Raw genomic sequence first — 20,914 nt, forward strand, 5'->3', positions numbered from 1 at the left:
TGTTTTGTTTTTCCACATATTAAATCTGTAGGTTGGGTTACTGGGAATTCAAATGTTGTGGACAAATGATTCAGAAGAAGCTCTACATAATGCTAAAGAGGACAGAAAAATCATGCAAATAACCAACATGAGATTTCTAGAGATTCTAAATATGTTGATTAGCCAGACAACGCTTGATCTTTCCAAGTATGACAGAGTGAAATATGAAACGCTTATTACCATTCATGTGCATCAGCGTGATATTTTTGATGATTTGGTAAGGTATAGATTTTGATATCTGTTGTAATAATTACTCTTAGATGGGCTAACTTCAGTTACACATACACACGTGTTTGTAAGACAGAGATTTCAATAATCTCATCACACTAAAACCAGTACATTTTTACTTAAACTAGAATAAAATCCATCAATTCTGCCATCTAAATATTTGCTCCAAATTTTTACACTTTTTTTAGATTTCAATTTTCCACTTCCTCCTACACAATAGTTTTGATAGACAAAAGAAGAAAAACTTTTTAGTGTGCCCTTTCTTTGAAAAACTGTAATATTGCTTTGACTTGCAGAACTAAAAGTCTGCTGAGGTTTTTGTAGCTTTATCATCATAGATAATTTCCTCATGACTTGTTACATCACAGTAGATGGCAGTAGGCACTAGAGTTACAACAATGATAGCAGCATTGATCCATATCTCCTAGTTTATTCTTTACTTCTCTTCTGCTTCTTCGGAGAGCAAGATACTGTGTTTCCTCTTCTGGTTCCTAATGAGAATATGTAGAAGACAGACAAGCAAAATACCCTGCTAAAATCAGCAGATAATGCCAGTCCCATACTTGAACTTTTTAGACTGTGCTAAATTGTTTATGTTTCTTTATTCTTTGAGGAATGCCTTCCCTCAACACTACCTCTCTCATATTTTTACTGCTGATGACACAAGATGATTAGATCCTACACCATTTGCTTTCCATGCCTCAGTCAGTTTCTTCCTTCATCATGCCCCTTGTTCCAATGTGTTTGGTGGAGTTAGCAATGTACTGTTTGTTAATTTAACTTGGAGGGTGAGCTGCACTACCAAAGCAATGTAAGATTTATTTGATTAACAAAAACAGATATTATGATGATCAGGTTAAGTGACGAGGATGCTTTTTAATACCAGTTTACTGTACATCTGAAAATATTATGAGATGCTTATATGTATTTCAGTTTCCTTATGTTGGAACTTCAACCTGAGTGATATTATTCATTATTCATTATTTTCATATGGTTATCTGAGACAATAAACATGGATGCTCAATTCTAACATAAATGTTTATTTACTTTAAGGTAAAAATGCACATCACATCACCAACAGATTTTGAATGGTTAAAGCAGTCTAGATTCTACTTTAAAGAGGATTTTGATCACGTCATTGTATCCATTACAGATGTTGATTTTGTTTACCAAAATGAATTTCTGGGTTGCACTGATCGTCTGGTTATAACACCTCTTACAGACAGGTTAGAAAAACAATTATAAAAGATGAACACTTTTAAAATATGTAGTGCATATTTAACATGTATCTTCAATCACTCAGGTACTTTCTGAATTATGTCCTGTGTGGGCTAGGTCATTTGTGAAAATCTCATACGTTTGCTTAATCATTCTCTTAGAAAAGGTAAAATAGACTGTCACTAATTTGTACACTCAGTCATTCCTAGAAAAATTTTAAGACTGCTCAGTCTTAAAAAAGGTTATAGTAACAGAAATGAACAATTTTAAACTTATGTAGTAATGTACAGTTTAGCAGTATTTCTATACTGAATAAAAGATTAGGTCAAATATTTCAAATTCTGCAATAAAGGATTCTGTAAATATGACAATGTTTTTGAAAGTCTAAGACAACTAGTCAGTGTTTGCTGTCTTAATAATACTTGGAAAAAGTTTCAATTTGTCCATACGAATTTTGATGTTGATAAAGTCCCAGATGCATGCATTCACCTGCCAGTCTTCTGCAGTCAAGCAAGGAAACAACCATTAATTTTGTTTCAAATGTAGTTTAACAGTAAGAATAATTTTTCATTTTTCCTCTTGGGAATTTCTTGGCTCCTTTCTAGTCAAAATGCTTCCTCCATTTATTCCTTTCTTGAGGTGTCACTTTTGACCAAACGAGAAAATAGAAGGTCAAAAGATAATTCACTTGCAAACAGATCCTCCCAAGAACCAGAAATCATTCACTTTGCTACCTATATGGAATATGTATGTATTACAGGTTTTTGAACACCTTTATTTCTCCAGAAGAGGTAAGACTGCTAATGGGTCATTAGGGAAGCTTCAGTACATTCTGCAGTGAGCTGTACTGCCCTCAACTATTTTTTTGATGCAAAATGTTAAATTCCACCCCAAAATTTGCCTTGACCCGAAATGAACTGTAGAATTGAAAAATTTTGGTCACTTTAAAATTCTTATTGGTCACATCAAGGTCTGTGCAGTGCAAGTTTGGCATAATGTAATGATTCAAGCTAAACTGAATGAACTAGTTGTTAAACTCTGTTCATTTATAGATTTAAACCCAGAAATACTGCAGTTAGAAGTGTATTCAGTGTACGTTGAGTGATTTGAGAGTGAAGATACTCTATCATTTGTCTAGAAACTTTGTAATTTAATTCCTTTTAGCGCTGCTCTACCATATCTTAGTCTGAATGAAAACCATAGCTAAGACCACATAACTAAAACAGTAGTCTACACATTTTAAGACTTAAAAAAAAGAAAAAGTCAAAACACTTTTTCTCTTAGATTTCTAAAAATCTTTTACTCATAATTGCAAAGGGGCCATATATTCTTATTCTTTCAGACTTGATGATTTAGACAAAGGTAGCTAACCTGATGAAATGTATACGTATTAAAATACTACAGAATATGATGAGGTGGCAGAATTCAACAGTAGCATCTGCTCTTTATAGCTGCTAAAAGAGTTAATGATAATTAAATTCCTTTACCTAGTGTGCATTAATTTTTTAGCTTGTATGATGTTCACAGTTCATAACAAAATAGATTAACAGCAGATAATTTTTTTTTGCTTTTAGAAGTAATGTTTAAATGCTGTATTTTGTGACCTTTGCTACTCTTAACTTCCCACACTCATGTAAATCAATGGAACTGCTTTATGAAGAAGTAATATTTCAACCTAAGAGCTATAGAATCTATTGATAACTCCTTTTTATGTCATATATACACACATATATCTTTCATATGACTTAATAAATTAATATGAATTAACATTTATAGGTGCTATATAACATTAGCACAAGCTTTGGGAATGAACATGGGAGGAGCTCCAGCAGGGCCAGCTGGAACTGGTAAAACAGAAACAACGAAAGACATGGGAAAAGCTCTGGGAAAATACGTGGTAGTCTTTAACTGCTCTGACCAAATGGACTTCAGAGGTTTGGGTAGGATTTTCAAAGGTAAGTCTTCTTCACATAGGATTCCACAAGTGATTTAGCAGATACAGTTAGAGCAGGTTGCTCAGGACCTTATACATGTTGAGTTTTGAGAACCTCTAGGAATGGATGTTCCACAACATCTTTGGGCCCCTGTTCATGTTTGACTATCCTCATGGTGCCATATTTTATACTTCCATTGACTTGGAATACCCTACATTGAAACGTGTGTCCATTGTCTCCTTCTAGTGTATCTCTGAGAAGAGCCTGGCTCCAGTTTCTCAGTGCCTCCTATTAGATAGTCATGAACAACATTTGGCTTTCTCCTTAGCTTTCTCTTCCTGCTCAACAAATTGTGTTATTTCAGCCTCTTCCTCTATGTCATGTCCTTCAGCCACTGACTATAATGGCAGCCATCTGCTAGACTTATGCAAGTATATTGATGTCTCTCTTCTACTGGTAAGCCCCAAACTGAATACAGTACTCCAGCTGCTATCTCACAAGTGCAGAGAAGAGGCAAAAAGTAGTTTTCCTCAACCTGCTGGCTACACTCTTATGTCTAAAATGCATCTGGCTTCCTTTGCTAGAAGACCAGAATTGTGATTCATACTCAATTAGTTGTCAGGCAGGACACCAGGTCATTTTCTGCAAGACTGCTATGTAGTTAGTCAGCACTGAAACTGTACTGTTGCATGGAGTTATTCTGTTCCAGATAAGGGACTTGGAACTTCATGTTTTTGTCAGCGGATTTTGCAGATTTATGGTATTGTATGTACTGAGAAGCAAGGGATGAAACTATTAATGTATTTTTTTTTAGCAAGCAAATTAAAGTGCCTGAAGGTATGGGGTTATGAACATACTGTCTGTTTGAAAGTCGAGCTGTTAAAATAGTAAAAAAATCTTTTCAGTACCTGACAGAATCCCTTTAAAGTGATTTAGCATTAACTGTGTAACAAAAACATACCCTGAATGGTTTGGATATTTTTTTTCATTTTTAAATAGCTATCTTTCAGTTATGTGAAAGGAAACTACTGTCTACTGGTACTTTAATATAATTGGGAGAAAAAATGCTGCGACAAATTTTCTCATAAAATGTTGCTAACGGAGCAACAATTCTCTTGGCTACTACTAAATACAGTTACTTCTCCAAACTGAAAAAAGGCAACTATGAAATCAATCCTTTATAAAAATGTCGTTGTTACTAATATAGTGCTTCTAGATATCTCTTTTGATTTCATTTTCTTTCTTTGTCTTCCCCTCTTTCCTGTGTAGGCAAGTTCACGCAGAGCATTACTCACACTTTACATGTTGTTGATATGCTGTATCATGAAAAACTTGTAGTTTAGTGTGGACTTACAATGATAGTGCTTATGCATAGAGATATGTGCTCTAAAATTAATATTTTATGCCTTGTGAGATTAAGAGTTTTATTGAAGCCCCTAATTAGTGCAAAAATAATTTCGATTTTGAATTTGACTTGTAATAGGCAAGTAAAAAGTAATTTAAAAGCATCGTGAAAACTGGAATAACCAAATCGAAATTAAAAAAGTGGATTTTGTTGTTGTTGTAACATCTAGGGCTAGTCTTTTGTAGCTCCAAGTCACTTATTTTTAATTTTTTTTTAGATTAACAGTACAGCTTTTTTGCAAATAATTATATTGCTGCTTTACGCTAAAGTCTGCGTTCACAGAAAGATCTGGACGAAAGATATACCAAAAGCTCTAAGTTATCAAAATATTATTTTCCAATTTTGACTCACTTTTAAGTATTCTGTATAAATTAACTGTTAATTCAGATTGATATGGAAATAGTCACGTGAATGAAGGAATATAGGCCTTGGCCACAGGGCAATAAATTAATGTTGCTTGATTATTTGAAGGAAAAGTAATCTAATTCAGATTCAACTATGCATGAAGAATAATATAATAATTTTTTCTGTGCCTGTTTTAGGTCTTGCACAGTCTGGATCTTGGGGATGTTTTGATGAATTCAACCGAATTGAGTTGCCTGTCTTGTCAGTAGCAGCACAACAAATCTTTATTATTTTAACAGCAAGAAAATTAAAAAAAAAACAGTTCATTTTTTCTGATGGAGACTGTGTGGATTTAAATCCAGAATTTGGAATTTTCCTAACAATGGTAATAATTCCAGAGAAGTGACAAATTATACTAAATAGAAGTTAATTTATATGGCAAGGTGAAAATAACTGATTTTTATTAATTAAGTGATACTGTTGCAATAGAATTATACTAAACTACTGGAACATAAATAATCTGATTATTCATGAGCTGCATGTCTTCATTTTTACTTTAAGATTACTCAAAAAGTTCAGAATTATGTCCTTTCATTATTGTATTGCAATTCATTATATAAACTAAGAGTCTGGCCAAACTTCAAGAATTCTCTGTGCACACTGAGAGGACTGAAACACTTATATGCTTTAGTACCTTAGCTTGAAATGCTTCAACGGTATTAGTGAGAAAGATACTGTAGGAATAAAAAAACAAACAAACCAACCCCAAAACAAACAGCCCTGAACATTCACTTAAAGCAGGAGATACAGGAAAGATATTTTGCAAGGGCATATGTCTTGTCTAATGAATACTTTACAAGGATATAGAAAAATAATTCTTCAAGCTCATTTACAGAAGACAAGTATGATGATTCTGGAATAAACCACTCTCCTTGCACTGTGGTGACAGCAGGTCTTTTCAAAATCTGTGCAAAAAAATATCAGATTCCTTTATTTGTTGATACGGTGTGATTCTAAACTGGTAAATGCAATGCTGGATGTCTTCTTTTTGCTTTCTGTGGCAAAGAGGCCGCTTCTGCTCTGTGTGTCAGATCTGGAATCAGAGCAGGCATTAAGACAGAACTGTGCTTCTTATCTCTTGAAGTTCTTATTGGTGGTATTTGAGATACATTATTATCTTTCTTATAATGACTACTTGTGGAAAAACCTTGCAGTACATATACATCAAAGTTAGGTTCCACAAATGAATGGATAATCTGTACAAAAAAGATATGAAAGGCAGTGCGCTGGCCATTAACAACCAATATCAAAGGGAGAAACACAAGTCCTGGATTTGGAATATTAACTTTCAGAGTTAGTGCTGTCTTGTTGCCTAGGGTTCCTGAGGCTTCATAGCGCTAATTCCTATAATATCACAGGCAGGGAATTTTGTAGTGTGTTTTGTAATGCCAAGGCACATGGCAATCCAAGATGATTTACATGAAATTAAAACCATCATCTGCATGTTCAAGTGAAGGATAACAACTGCAGAGGTCATAAATATCTTTTGACTACTTCTAATTTCTTCAACATCACCTATTTGATGTCAGAATTATTTGCCGTATTTGTGGCAATTTTCTAGAAATCTTCTATTAGTCAAACTCTTCTTTTAATTTTGACTGCGTTATTTTTACTGTACTTTTGTACTTTACGGCAAGCCTTTTAGGTGCAAGAAATAGAGAAAGGCATCCTCATATTATTGTTGTTATTATTGTATTTTGGCTCTTGCTGGACACTGAATTTTTAATATGTTACAAAACCTACCTCTTCTGCAAAATGGTGATGAAAACTTGATTTGCATTGGGAATACACTAGAAGACATTAACCAACTAGATTGTATTCCATGACATTTTAAAATTCTGACTGCAGTCTTGTTAGGATAAAGAAATTCAGTTACTACTCTGACAATTATGAATAGGTTATTAAATTCATAGTTATGGATGAGTATTTTTCTTCACATTTTAACCATTAATATACAAGAGTTATAACTCTGAAGAAATCTAGGTATTTATACATAAATTTATTTTTATTGAACATTTATTAAAGGGATGTTATTTTGACTTTTGTAAATAATGCATTGTGTTTTCTTACACAGAATCCTGGTTATGCTGGACGTCAAGAACTACCAGAAAATCTCAAAATGCAGTTTAGAAGTGTTGCTATGATGGTTCCGGATAGACAGGTTACTGACTAAACTGAAGGAAAAAATTGTATTTTACTTTTCACCTATCTTCCAAAAAGCTAATGAAATTTCTAAAAAAAATGTATTTCAGATAATTATAAGAGTTAAGCTAGCAAGCTATGGATTTATTGATAATGTGGTCTTGTCTCAGAAATTCTTTGTTCTTTATAAACTTTGCGAGGAGCAGCTCACTAAGCAGGTAGTGTTTTGTATTCCCTTCATCTTTGTCTTCATATTTACACAATACCATCCCTTAGGTTTTTGGTTGTGCAGCTTGTTTTTTATGTTTTTTACAAAATATTGAAGTAGTTTAAACATAATTTGAACAAATATCTCTAAAATTTTGGAATAAATAACTATGATAATTTGTGTATGTGTAGTCATGTCCAAACATTTATTTGTTAAGGAATGGTAGCTTGCATTGTAATTGCATGAGAGTCTCTGCCTAAACATGAGAGCCAGTTAGAAATTAACCTGGTGATTTGGTTTTCCTGTAAGAATTATCTATGTCTTAAAAAGTAGTTGGAAATTGGAAACCACAGGAGGAATGTCTCAAGTTTGATTTAAGTTGCCCTTCTCCCCAAAGCACTGCTTTGATATGAAGTCTCAGCTTTAAGATGCCTTGTTTGGCAATTCCAATGGAATGGAACCATTATTTTTTTTAGAACCCTGCTATACAGTGCTGAAAAAAAAATTCCAATATAGCATTATAAATGTTGAAGACAATTAAATTTAAATTGGAAATGAAAACCCTTATTTGCCCTCTCTTTCTTGAAAATAGCCTTACTGTCCTCCACTAATTTTCGTAGAATAATTCCTAAGCGATAACAACAATAAGCGTTTTCCCACTCTCTAGGTCCATTATGACTTTGGTCTGAGGAATGTCCTTTCAGTACTGAGGACTCTTGGAACTCAGAAGAAGGCCAGGCCAAATGAAAGTGAACTAAGTATTGTTATGAGAGGGCTAAGAGATATGAATCTTTCTAAGCTGGTAAGAATCCAGTTTAATATTTTAGTAATGTGTAGAGTCAATTCTACTAGATATTTCATGGAGTTTCATAACAGAATATAAAAAAAACCTCAAACATCCTTTTCTTTAAAAATGGCAACAGTAATCATTATCATTAAACAGCAGTGGGATTTTATTAGACTTGCAAACAGTGCTTAGGGTGCAAAGGTTTAAATAGGTTAATAATGGCTTAGTTGTATCATATTTTATATACTAACTTTTGTACAGACTAACTACTGTACTACATGTAAACTGCATAATTTGAGGATCTAATAAGTTAGACTTTTGAAGATTTCTTTCCAAGTAGGATGTTCTTTCCAATACATGCTGTAATGTTTTACATACCATTTTTAGAAGTTTATTCCAGTGTCTTCTCAGTGGGAAATTTCTTTTAATTTTAAATGTATTTCTCGCATGGCATATGTGTGACATTTTCAAAATGCTGTTTTTATAGTGAGCTGTATCTGGCTGTGTTTATGAATGTAAGCTTCTGTATTTAGAAAATACAACCCTACTCTTTATTATTTTAAAACAGAGATTACTTTTGGTTTGAGAACGTTCTTTGATAACCATGCTTTATGCGCTTACTTAACTTTTTTTTTTTCTTTCAGATAGATGAAGATGAGCCTTTGTTTCTCAGTCTTATCAGCGATCTCTTTCCGGGCTTACAGTTGGACAGTAGTACCTATGTTGAGCTTCAGGCAGCAGTGGCTAATCAGGTTGAAGAGGCAGGATTGATTAACCATCCACCATGGAATCTTAAAATTATTCAGGTAAAACTTTTTTTTCCAAAACATTTTAACAAACAGGAGTCAGAACACCATGTTAGTAGTTAAACTAGTGTTTCACTAAAGGACCTGTGCTTCCAATATGGGAAAAAACAAGGATTGTGTGTACACCACACTAAGGAAGACCAATCCAAGGGACTTAAGTTTTTACTTCTTTAAATAATACAGAAAAAGAAAGAAAGAAAAAAAACAACCCACAAACAAAGACCAAAACAAATAAAAAATACCCAAACAAAGAAAATACACAAATTAAAAAAAAAAACAACAAAAAAACCCAAAAAAAACAAAACCCAAACAAAACCAAACAAGAAAACAAACAAACAAAAAACCCCAACCCACAAAATCCCAAAAGAAAACCCAAACCTTAAAACATGCTGTTAACCCAGCCTTTTCCAGATACAGTGATGCACTTCCAAGTGCATCTAAGTTACCTGAATGAAGCAGCAAATCACCTACATGGTTCTCTAACATGAGTTTCTTAGGCTACAGATTGGGAGGTATTCTGAAGGTCAAGGCAATAAATAAAGAGTGAGAAGAAACACAGCCTTGGCACAACTCCTACTAAGTAGGAGGAAAGAGCTAGAAGAGCTTTATAAGGGCAAAGAGAAATGTAAGGGGTATGTATTTATGACTTAAATACGTTTTCTCTAATGAAGAGTCCTCATGATGGATTTGAGCAGACATATTTGTGAAGTATGGTTGGGTAATCATCCATCTTACCTGTACTGAGTTGAAATAGTTAAAGGATGTATAGAGCATACATGTCTTAGCATATGCTATGGCAAGCTTATGGAAACCTATAACAAGTCTAAGCATGCAAGTAAACATGCATGTAGGCACTATAAAATGAAAACAAAAAAATAGTGTCAATAAAAAGAATGGCACTGCCATACACTGGGAATTGTCTCTCTCAAGGATGTGTGTGATTGAAGATTTAAGCTATAAAGAGATTTTAAAGCTTTCTAGACTACAAGGATGTGAGCAAACCCACCTACTGTCAATTTGTAGTGTTCGAAGCTAATATCTTTCTGAAGTGCATGGCCACCTTAATGCTGTGGGAAGACCAGACCTACATGGAATATGTATCCCTCTGTTACCTTCATGCAAGAGTTCTAGTAAAATTGAGTAAGAAAATACATAGAATCTAAATGAATGTGTAGCAGAAAGTTGTTACAATGTTGTTTGCATAAAACAAAAAAGTTGCCTACTTTTGACATGAGAAAAGCTTGGTTCTTGACACTGAAGGAATAGCATAGAGCCTGTGGGCTGACACCTTGCTAGGAGTGTAGTATATTTTGTTTAGTTTGTTGCAAGCTTTTTAGACCTAAGTGTGGTCTTATTGGAAAGTAAAAGAGATGAAATTGTTAAGGTGTTGCAAGAAATTATTTGACTTCAGAATATTTGTAAGACATTATGTTTAGTAAACTAATGATTTAACTGTAATTTTGGATTATGGAAATTTTTGTTTAGTGACAGATAATCTTTGTGATGTGTTGTTGATTAAAGAATATGTAGTTATTTAACACGAAGAAAAAAAGGTGCCTGAACGGTCTTTTGGACCTTTACTCCAATTAACATTTAAATGGGTGACAGTTGTATTTCTGACATGAAATCATGTTTGAAACTATCTTTGAATTGATTATTAAAGGCAGTTAACTCATGTTCTGATTGATAAACTTTATGCCAACACACTTGCCTATACACAGCCTTCTTTAAGGAGCAAACTTAGCAAATGCAGCATCCTAACAAATAATGAGACAATCATTAAACAATTACAAGCTGACAAACTAGAAAAGTAACTAGAGCATTGCTGCTCTTTTGTCTTATTGTTCTACTCTTTTCTTTTGAGCACACCCTTGAATGAAGACAGGCTGAGAAAGTTGGGGCTGTTCAGCCTGGAGAAGAGAAGGCTGCATGGAGACCTCATAGCAGCCTTCCAGTATCTGAACGGGGCCTATAAGGATGCTGGGGAGAAACTCTTCATTAGGGACTGTAGGGATAGGACAAGGGGTAACGGGTTAAACAGGGGAAGTTCAGGTTAGATATAAGGAAGAAATTCTTTACTGTGAGGGTGTTGAGGCACTGGAATGGGTTGCCCAGGGAAGTTGTGAATGCTCCATCCCTGGCGGTGTTCAAGCCGAAGTTGGACAGAGCCTTGGGTGACATGGTTTAGTGTGAGGTGTCCCTGCCCATGGCAGGGGGGTTGGAACTAGATGATCTTAAGGTCCTTTCCAACCCTAACTATTCTATGATTCTATGATTGATGATAATGATAATGATGTTTTTAAACATTATGACCTTGTTAGTTTCCCATGTTTTCTGATTCTTTATTTCTTCTGCATACAGGCAATAAAGCCTGTTTCTTGGAACACCGTGCTTTAAACAGTGATCCACTTTAGCTTATTAGCTGTATTATTCATTAAGATTGATCTTGTAGGTTTTATTAGTGAAATGGATTAATTCTTTTTTAATTCCCTTAATCGATGAAATTGAATTTTGCTTTGTAAAATTTGTCAGCCAGAGAATTATGCTGACTTCTGATTTTCATCTGACTTCTAATTTTCATATTTTACTTATCCCTACATTTTGAATAATAGTTAAACACTGTTAAAGGTGAAGACTAATAATCCTTGCCATTCCTAATGGCTGAAAACTGCATTTCTTTAGAAGCATATATTTGTAACTTTGCTGATTGTCAAGTTGAGAGTGTAACTATAAAAAGTGACATTTAAGGATATTTTACCTACGGAAATATGTTTTCCTTGAGCACAACATCAGAATAGAGGTTATCTGAAATTAAAGTCCTTGAAGTGCTAGGCTTGTTCATTGGCTGTGCAGTCTTAAATTAGAAACTACATCATTGCTTCTTATAAACTATCTTAAAAGAAGCTAGGCATCAATCAAGAAAGGCACACTGACTTTTATGCTTATTTCTGAAAATGTACAAACTTGTCTAGCTTAAAAAACAAAACTGCTATGTGATTTGTTGAATGTGAGCAAAAGAAACAGTGCATTAGAGTATTCCACAAAATACAACGTTCTGCCTTATGTTACTTCACAACAACTAAAATACCATGTCTCTGTCATCAAATCAGAGGTATATTCATGGCTTTGCTCAAACTCCACCTAATTTATGTAAGATTTTGTTCCACATTATGCAGGCTGGATCCATATTGTCCTTTACATATCTTCATAGTGATGGCCAGCAGAATTTTTGTGTGGGAGAAAATGCTTTTGACCATCTTGTTTAAAATTATGTTCACTATTTTATTCATGGTTCAGTATTTCTGATTGCCAAAATGCTTATAGGAGGATTGTTTGTACCTTAACAAATTTCACCATACATTGGGAATAAGAAGTTTGAAATTTTCAAGTTCATGGTTCACTTGACCTTAGTTTGGATTTGTTGTGCCTGTAGATCTTCCTTCTGGATTGATGCAGGCCTTTATTCAGCTTGCAGAGGAAGGAGCTAAATATGCTTCTCCTTGTAAGGTTGTGTCACTCAGGAGGCCTATCACTTTTATATTCCTTTCAGTTGCTGCTTGTGTAGGCAGACTCTGCCACTTCGATAGCAAGCCTAAAGCTAACATTGAAAGAAAAATAGAAAATGCACTAAAGAGCTTTCCTAAACCTAAACCCATCTACAGTCCTGGGGGATGTGTGGCCCCTATGTTTATTTCACATACTCAGCTATTTTAGTAGTCTGGCACTTAGTCATTCTTCTGTTGCACTAGTGTTTTGCTACTATTCATTTTTCCTTTTGAATAATATAGAAAATACTTTTTAAAATCTGGTAAAACTGTTTTCTGTTGCTTTGAAAAATTTAGGCAAGACTTAGTTTTCTAAACTCTTTTGTAGCATATTTCCTTGGTGCTTAGAAGATTGAAATGTTATGTACTATTCCACAAAACACACAAAATCCCTAAACGCCTGCTGATTTAAATTCTGAGCATGTAATTTGTGTGTCTTAACAAATTTATATCACTGACTGTTAAAAAGAAGCAAAAATCTTTCAAAAGCATATATTCCTTAATTTTTTTTTTTTTATCTTTTTTTTGGTGTGTGTTTTATAGTTGTATGAAAATTCTCTAGTACGTCATGGGTTGATGACACTTGGACCAAGTGGATCTGGAAAAACAATGGTCATAACTATATTAATGAAAGCATTGACAGAATGTGGCCAGCCTCATAGAGAAATGCGTATGAACCCCAAAGCTATAACGGCTCCTCAAATGTTTGGAAAACTAGATGCTGCAACTAATGATTGGACAGATGGAATCTTTTCTACATTGTGGAGGAGAACACTGAAAGCTAAAAAGGGTATGTAACCATTTTGTGTGTGGCATCATAAAAATACTTCCTGGATGATTTGTTGAAAAAAGCATCTCGAATCTGCAAATGTGGTAATGTTCCCTCTTGGGGAAAACTATAGAGAACATAGATGAGTATACAGTTCACTTCTCAAGAAAAGACAACAGTTTAAAATGTTATTATTTCAGTAATATATCTGCATAAAAATGGTGCTAATTTCTTTGCTACTTCAGCTCTACTGTGCAGATGTGTTATTTGGAAATTTGATAAATTATAGATTAGATTTACTTGTACTAATTGTACTAGACTTAAAATCGTGTCTTTTGCATAGTTTTTCATCTGTTGATTACCCATATTTATATTTTAGTATTTTAGGATTGGAATACTGAAATTCCTATTCACAGTGATTCATTTGTATTTGAAAAAAAAAGAAAAAACAAAAAAAAAAGAAAGGGAATTCTAGAAAACTTTCCTAGAAGAAGGTTCTTTTTAAAAGAAAGCTGAATTTTCTCAAATAAAAGGTCTATACTTTCTTTATTGGAAAATTTCTATATCGAAGATAAAGAGAGAATTTTAAAATTTGATTGCCAAATTTAAAATTTGATTGCCAAATTTTAAAATCTAAAATTTTATTTTAAACTATATTTATGTTTCAAAATAAAAGAAAAAAGTGAAACAAGAAGATCTTCAGAATTGGTGAGTCATAGTTTTCCTTAACTTCAATGGGATCTGTGAATGTTCAATGCCTTTTTTTAGTTACCCAAAGAACCCTTCTTTTAGCAACAAAATGCTAAATTTTCCATCCCCCTTGTGCCCCTTAAGAATGGTGGGGGAACGGGGGGAGGAAGAGTTAGATTAGGTTGGTGTCACAAAAGTTTGGAAGGAAGAAGTTGTGTCTGGAGAAATAAAAGTAAGGACTATGTAGTTCAGGTTTTTGTCTTTGTTTCTCATCATCCGAGTCTATGTTAATTTGCAATAAATTAATTTTCCACAAGTCCAGTCTGTTTTGCCCATAACAGTAGTTAAGTGATCTCCCTGTTGTTACCTCAACCCACAAACATTTTTACCTCACTTTTTCCCTCTATCCTGTTGAGGATGGGGAGGGTGAGAGTGGCACAGTGTCTGTCTGGCATCCAGCCAAGGTAATCGCACAACAGTTACTGAACATTATCAAGATATACTTGTGCCCTCATTTGCTACTGATTGTTCCAAAAATAGTTCATTAACTAACTATGCCATTGTCCTGGGTTCAGCAGTAGCAGTCATTTTTTCTCCTTCTTAGTAGCTGGTGCAGTGCTGTGTTTTTGACTTTTGGCCTGGGAACAGTGCTGATAACACCGATGTTTTTAGTTACTGTTCAAATGTTTGGTCTGGCCAAGGACTTTCTGAGCCTCGTGTCCAGGATGTAACTGGGAGTTATCCAGAAGGGCTACTTCACTGCGGGGTTGGACTAGGTATCGCTTGGTGCTCGGTCAGGCTGGGTGGGGGCAATTTATCGGTCTGAGGTGTTGTATTCTCTTCCCTTGTTATTTCCTTTATCATTATTATTATTGGTGGTAGCAGTAGTGATTTGTGCTATACCTTAGTTACTAAACTGTTCTTATCTCAACCTGTGGGAGTTGCATTCTTTTCATTCTCCTTCCCATTCCTCTGGGAGCAGGTGGAGGGCAAGAAGTGGGGTGGGGAGTGAGAGAGAGACTGTGTGATTTATGGCTGACTGGGTTTAAACCACGACAGTTCTTTTTGGTGCCCAAATGGGGCACGAATGGTTGAGATAACGACAGATCTGACCGGATTAATAGTCACTCGTCACAGTGCTGATTTATTGGCTCTCAGAGTTGTTCCTCTTGATCTCACTGTTTCAGAATGTTGTAACTTACTTAGAGCCGGTATTTGCTGTGATAGTGTTTATCAAGTGTGGGGCTTGGGCTAAGGTTCTTGTCTCACTGTGCTTTATGGCAATGGCTTGTAATACGGGCGGGCACCAGCAGCAGGGCGGGACGGACGTGGCCGTGGACTTGTACCTGGCCGTCCGGCTGCTCTTCACCGTCCTGGCCCTCGTCCTCGCCTCCGTCTTCGTGAGGCAGCGGGGAGCCGAGGGAGAGCGGTCCCGGGAGCCGGCGGCTGCTGAAGCGGCCCGGGAGAGCGGCCCCGGGGACCAAGCGGCGGCGGGAGCGGGCCGGGAACCCGCGAGGGGACGGCTGCCGGTGGAGGAGGTCGGGGCGGTCGAGGAGAGGAAGGAGGCGGCTGCCGAGCAGCGGGAGAAGGCGGCGGCGGAGGAGCCGAGCCCCGCGGAGGAGCCGAGCCCCGAGGAGGAGCCGAGCCCAGCCCCGCGACAGCCTAGAGCGTTCTCCGGCAGCCGCCCGCCGAGCCCCAGGAGGATGCAGGAGACCACGCAGCATTTCCCAGCAAGGCAGAGGGACTTGGAGCAGCTGGTGGTGGGAGAGCCGGCAAGCACAGCAGCTACACCAGCCCCAGTGACAAGTACAGCAGCATCAACTGAGAGTTCTGAAGGTTTTGAATGGCCTTTGGGTATCCTTGGGACCTGCCTGCTGATTGTGATGGGGATCAGCATGTTGGCACACATACAGACTGTGTTTTACCCACAACCATTTTGTGTGATCTAAAAAGTTAAGCAGAGTCAGGTTTGGGTCTTGTCTGGGGTTAGACATATAGGACATATAGACATATAGGAGGACCAGCAGATTTTCCCTGAGGCTGGAGAGTCATGAGTGGCAGGGCATGTGGGGCAGTATGGGCGAGTATCTAGTCCACTGGGCCCCTCCAGTGCTTTGGAAGCATCGGAGATGGAAGGCAGCTGTATGGAGTCCCCAGCAACAAGCTGCAGAAACTGCTGAAGGGGTTGGTGAATTATTTTAAGCCTGGTGGGCCCATGACAATTCAGGCCATCAGGGCAGAGACACAGCATATAGATGGACTCATGATTGAGGGGTGGACATAGCAATGGACACTATTGCCCAGATTTTTCATGAGTGTGAACACTGCACACAGCCTCTCCTGCTCTGAGAGATGGAACCCAGTATCATGGACCAAATGGATTCAGCAGCTTTATAGGATCTGGTCCATGCACTAAGATAAGAGTGCACTGAGATAAGAGCGATGGTTTATTGAAAAATGTGGGATCTGAGCATGATGTGAATGGTATGGAATAAGGGGTGGATAATGTCCTGGGTTCAGCAGTGGCAGTCATTTTTCTCCATCTTAGTAGCTGGTGCAGTGCTGTGTTTTTGACTTTCTGCCTGGCAATGGTGCTGATAGCACCAATGTTTTTAGTGACTGCTCAAATGTTTGGTCTGGCCAAGGACTTTGGGAGCCTCATGCTCTACCTGGGAGGAGGGGAAGCCGGGAGGAAGCAGAGACAGGACACCTGACCCAAACTGACCAAAGAGGTATTCCATACCACAGCACGTCATGCCCAGGATGTAACTGGGAGTTACCCGGAAGGGCTGGGGCACTGCAGGGTTGGGCGAGGTATCAGTCGATGCTCGGTTGGGCGGGGTGGGGGCGAGTTATCGGTCAGCTGGTGCTGAGGTGTTGTATTCTCTTCCCTTGTTATTTCCTTTATCATTATTATTATTATTATTGGTGGCAGCAGTAGTGATTTGCGTTATACCTTAGTTACTAAACTGCTCTTACCTCAACCTGTGGGAGTTGCATTCTTTTGATTCTCCTTCCCATCCCTCCGGGAGCAGGGGGAGGACAAGGGGGTGTGTGTGTGTGTATGTGAGAGAGAGACTGCGTAATTTATGGCTGACTGGGTTTAAACCATGACAGCCATTTATACAGTCATGAACATCTCTGGATATATCAGAAATTACAGTAAATTAAATATATTTTTATGTATTACCCAAGTTCTAGACCATCTTTTGTAAATTTATTTTCTTGTTCTTTCAGTACAGTGATATGAACTATACCTCTTTTAATTATTTTTCCAGGTGAAAATGTGTTTCTGATTTTAGATGGTCCTGTAGATGCAGTCTGGATTGAGAATCTAAATTCGGTTTTGGATGATAACAAGACCCTGACTCTAGCAAATGGAGATCGAATTCCTATGTCTCCTACATGTAAACTGTTATTTGAGGTTCACAACATTGAGAATGCCTCTCCTGCAACAGTTTCTCGAATGGGTATGGTCTATCTCAGTTCTTCTGCTCTCAGCTGGAGACCAATATTGCAAGTAAGATTATAATTGCTGGCTACTCCTAACTGTACCATGTTATACATTTTATACAGAAAAAGTAATGTGGATGTTTTACAGGCATGGCTGAAAAAACGTTCTTCTCAAGAAAATGAAGTTTTACAAAGTTTGTATGACAGAGTCTTTGAACCAGTGTATACATACATGAAACTAAACCTTAATCCAAAAATGGAGCTTCTGGAATGTAACTACATTATGCAGGTAAAGGAGATACTGTGTAAGCCTGTATGAGTTGACTGACTATAGTAAGCATCCAGAAACAGCAAAGAGAACATTTGATAGCAATAAAATTTAATTTGAAAAGATTGTTTCCTGATAAAACCTCAAACTCAGTATTTGTTCGTCAGGCAATATAAGAGGAACTGTTATAGATGTGCAGAAGAAAGTTTTACTTCTCTTTATTGTTTCATATGTAGGCTAGTCTTCTGTTCACTGGAGTTTGCAGGCTTCAGAAAGTTCAGAAGCATATATTTAATAAGCTAGGGTCTCATTGAGGTTCTTCTAATACCAAGCAAATTGTGGTGGGAGTCAATCTAACCCTATGGGTAGTGACAGCAGAGAGAATAATTCTAATTATCTTTTTATCCTCAAATGTAATAGCTGTGATTCTGTCAGCCGACTGTCAAGGTCAATGTGCCTGTCCTTTCCTATCAGTTGGAATTCTACCTTGAATGAAGTCCAATCTTTATCAGTGATTTCTTAATAATAGAATTATGTCTTTGGCAGATTTTGCAAGACTGTCAGTCCTACACTGCAGGTCTCCAGCTGATTTGTTTATGAGTCTGTTGTCATCTGCAGATTCTAAGTCTCCAGACTTTCCATTTGTCCATGTAATCTCAGTTTTATATTGAATAAGAGGTTAGACAAAATAATGTTTTGGATAACACCTCAGTTTAATATTAAACTAGTCAATTTGCACCCAGTATCTCTTTACTGTTCATTAGGGATTTAGCTTCAGATTTTCAATAGCTTGAATATTTTTCTGCAAATTAATAGCCACAGTAAATGCTGCAAAGTTAAGTGTGCAGTACTAAATGGAATTAAGACATCTATAGAATTGAAATACGCAGGCAAGAACTATGTAACTTGCCAATTTATGATGATAAACAAGATGGATATGCTATACACAAATTTTTTTAGAAGGGTCATATTTTTTTCGTCTACATTTGCTATCTGTGAAACCTCTGGCTGAATTGATGTCTTCATGGAAAACTTTTCTTGGGACGTATAGGTTTCTATGTTATTTCTGATGAGGGCTTGTTAGAAAGTGTGAGCAAATGAATATTCTACTCATACTGCTTGGTCTGGGAAGTGTTTACCTGATTTAACCTGTATTGAGTGTTTTTCTGTGAATGAGAATCACTAATAAGTTTCTGTCACAGGTGTGACAGAGTAAATACCCCTTAGTGGATCTCCATGCTGAGGTTTAACTAAAAACCAGTGAGACCAGAGCTTTTACTGTGCTTCATCATTTCACTAATTCAGTTCCTCGCTTGCTTCCCTCCTCCACTGTTACTTTCACTTAGTCTTGATTTTTCTCTTCCCAGCACAGATTTCTTTCTCTGTGTGGGAAGGTAGGGTAAAAAGATGTGTTTGTTTCTGTGCTGTTCAGCTTCTTACAGTTGCCGGAATTGGGCATTACTTGATAAGGTTTCTTGGAATCATCTAGCGTTTGTCTACTTGCATCTCCCTGATCTCCAGGATCTTACCCCATTTTCAGGATCTTTCCTCTAACTAGGATCTTCACCTCCTTCTTTTAGGGGCCTTTTTTCTTTTTTCGTAAGACCAGTTCTTGCCAGAACCCTTCTTTTCCACACAATCTCTTCTTTCCAGAACCTGTTTGTCATGGTTTAAGCCCAGCTGGTAACTCAGAACAACACAGCTGCATGCTCACTCTCCCCTTCCTTCCTCCCCTTGCTCCTGGAGGGATGGGGAGGAGAATCAAAAGAATGTAACTCCCATGGGTTGAGATAAGAGCAGTCCAGTAACTAAGGTATAACAGAAAACCACTACTGCTACCACCAGTAATAATAATGATAAGGGAAATAACAAGGGAAGAGAATACAACTGCTCACCGATACCCAGCCCAACCCAAGCAGTGATCAAGCCCTTCTTGGTAACTGCCCCCCCAGTTCATATACTGGGCATGACATGCTGTGGTACGGAACACCCCTTTGGTTAGTTTGGGTCAGGTGTCCTGTCTCTGCTTCCTCCCAACTTCCCCTCCTCCCTGGCAGAGCATGAGGCTCAGAAAGTCCTTGATCAGAGTAAACATTACTTAGAAACAGCTAAAAACATCGGTGTTATCAGCGTTGTTCCCAGGCTGAAAGTCAAAAACGCAGCACTGCATCAGCTACTAAGAAGGAGAAAAATGACTGCTACTGCTGAAACCAGGACCACCCTAAGATCCCAGTTTTGCTGAAATACTCTACATGCAGAAGCAGTGTATCTTACCAGCCTCCTGAGTGAGGGTTCTGTCTTAATTCTCTGTATTGTGAGACTCAAGGTGTGCTGCTTTTGTTTAGTTCAGGCATTTTCAAAATTTATAACAACCTCAAGCCAGTTGTGTTGAGCAGATAGCAGACTTGTACTTGAGTACTAAAGTTGAGTTTTGGATATTCACCCAAACATGCACACATACCCAAATATCTGCTATTTGTTAGCATTTGCAATTTCATCTTTTTTTTTTGTATCTACAACAGCTTGGCAATTATTTTGTATAAAAAATGATCTCACTTTTGCTTTCCTCCTTGTAATTTCCTCTGACTTTTCTAATTGTTTACTGTTCTCTGGACCACCTCATTAGCTAGGTGAATGTAATTTGCTTCAAGAGATTCAACACAACTTTTGTTTAGGGTTATCCTGCCTTGTAAGCCTATTGGAAAAGTTAATAGCCTTGTAAGTAAAGGACATCTGGTTGATATGGTCTGCATGAAGAAACAAAGGTGTTTTCCAAAGTTCTTTACCGGGGATTTATATGGAAGGTAAGAAGTCATAGCAGAAGATAGGAGGTTCATTTCTAGGTAAATAATTAGAAGGTAGGAAGTGTGTGACTAGCGTATCAGTTCTTAGAAAAGACAGAGGATACCACTGCTCCTGCGGTGCCCTTGATGGGACAATGCTGTTTAAAATATTCAGAAACAATCTGGAAAAGTTTGTTTTAGGTGAAGTCTACTGATGCTACTTAATTACTCAGG

At 37.0% G+C, this 20,914-nt stretch overlaps 1 protein-coding gene across 2 annotated transcripts in view; it reads left to right on the forward strand.

The window, feature by feature from the left end:
* Nucleotides 1–20,914, forward strand: part of DNAH8 (dynein axonemal heavy chain 8) — a 138,979-nt gene that overhangs the window by 56,876 nt on the left and 61,189 nt on the right. For both annotated transcript variants that reach the window (XM_057415386.1, XM_057415387.1), the window contains 11 exons: nt 32–256; nt 1,321–1,493; nt 3,262–3,440; nt 5,367–5,554; nt 7,304–7,390; nt 7,482–7,589; nt 8,247–8,381; nt 9,011–9,172; nt 13,261–13,507; nt 17,455–17,696; nt 17,778–17,918. In XM_057415386.1, the coding sequence (XP_057271369.1) occupies nt 32–256; nt 1,321–1,493; nt 3,262–3,440; nt 5,367–5,554; nt 7,304–7,390; nt 7,482–7,589; nt 8,247–8,381; nt 9,011–9,172; nt 13,261–13,507; nt 17,455–17,696; nt 17,778–17,918 (1,887 nt within the window). The remainder of the gene's footprint in view (nt 1–31; nt 257–1,320; nt 1,494–3,261; nt 3,441–5,366; nt 5,555–7,303; nt 7,391–7,481; nt 7,590–8,246; nt 8,382–9,010; nt 9,173–13,260; nt 13,508–17,454; nt 17,697–17,777; nt 17,919–20,914) is intronic.

The sequence above is a fragment of the Pezoporus wallicus genome, unplaced genomic scaffold (assembly GCF_028554395.1).
Source record: "Pezoporus wallicus isolate ANWC-B61680 ecotype Strahan unplaced genomic scaffold, APGP_CSIRO_Pwel_v1 contig_5352, whole genome shotgun sequence".
NCBI classification, from domain to species: domain Eukaryota; kingdom Metazoa; phylum Chordata; class Aves; order Psittaciformes; family Psittacidae; genus Pezoporus; species Pezoporus wallicus.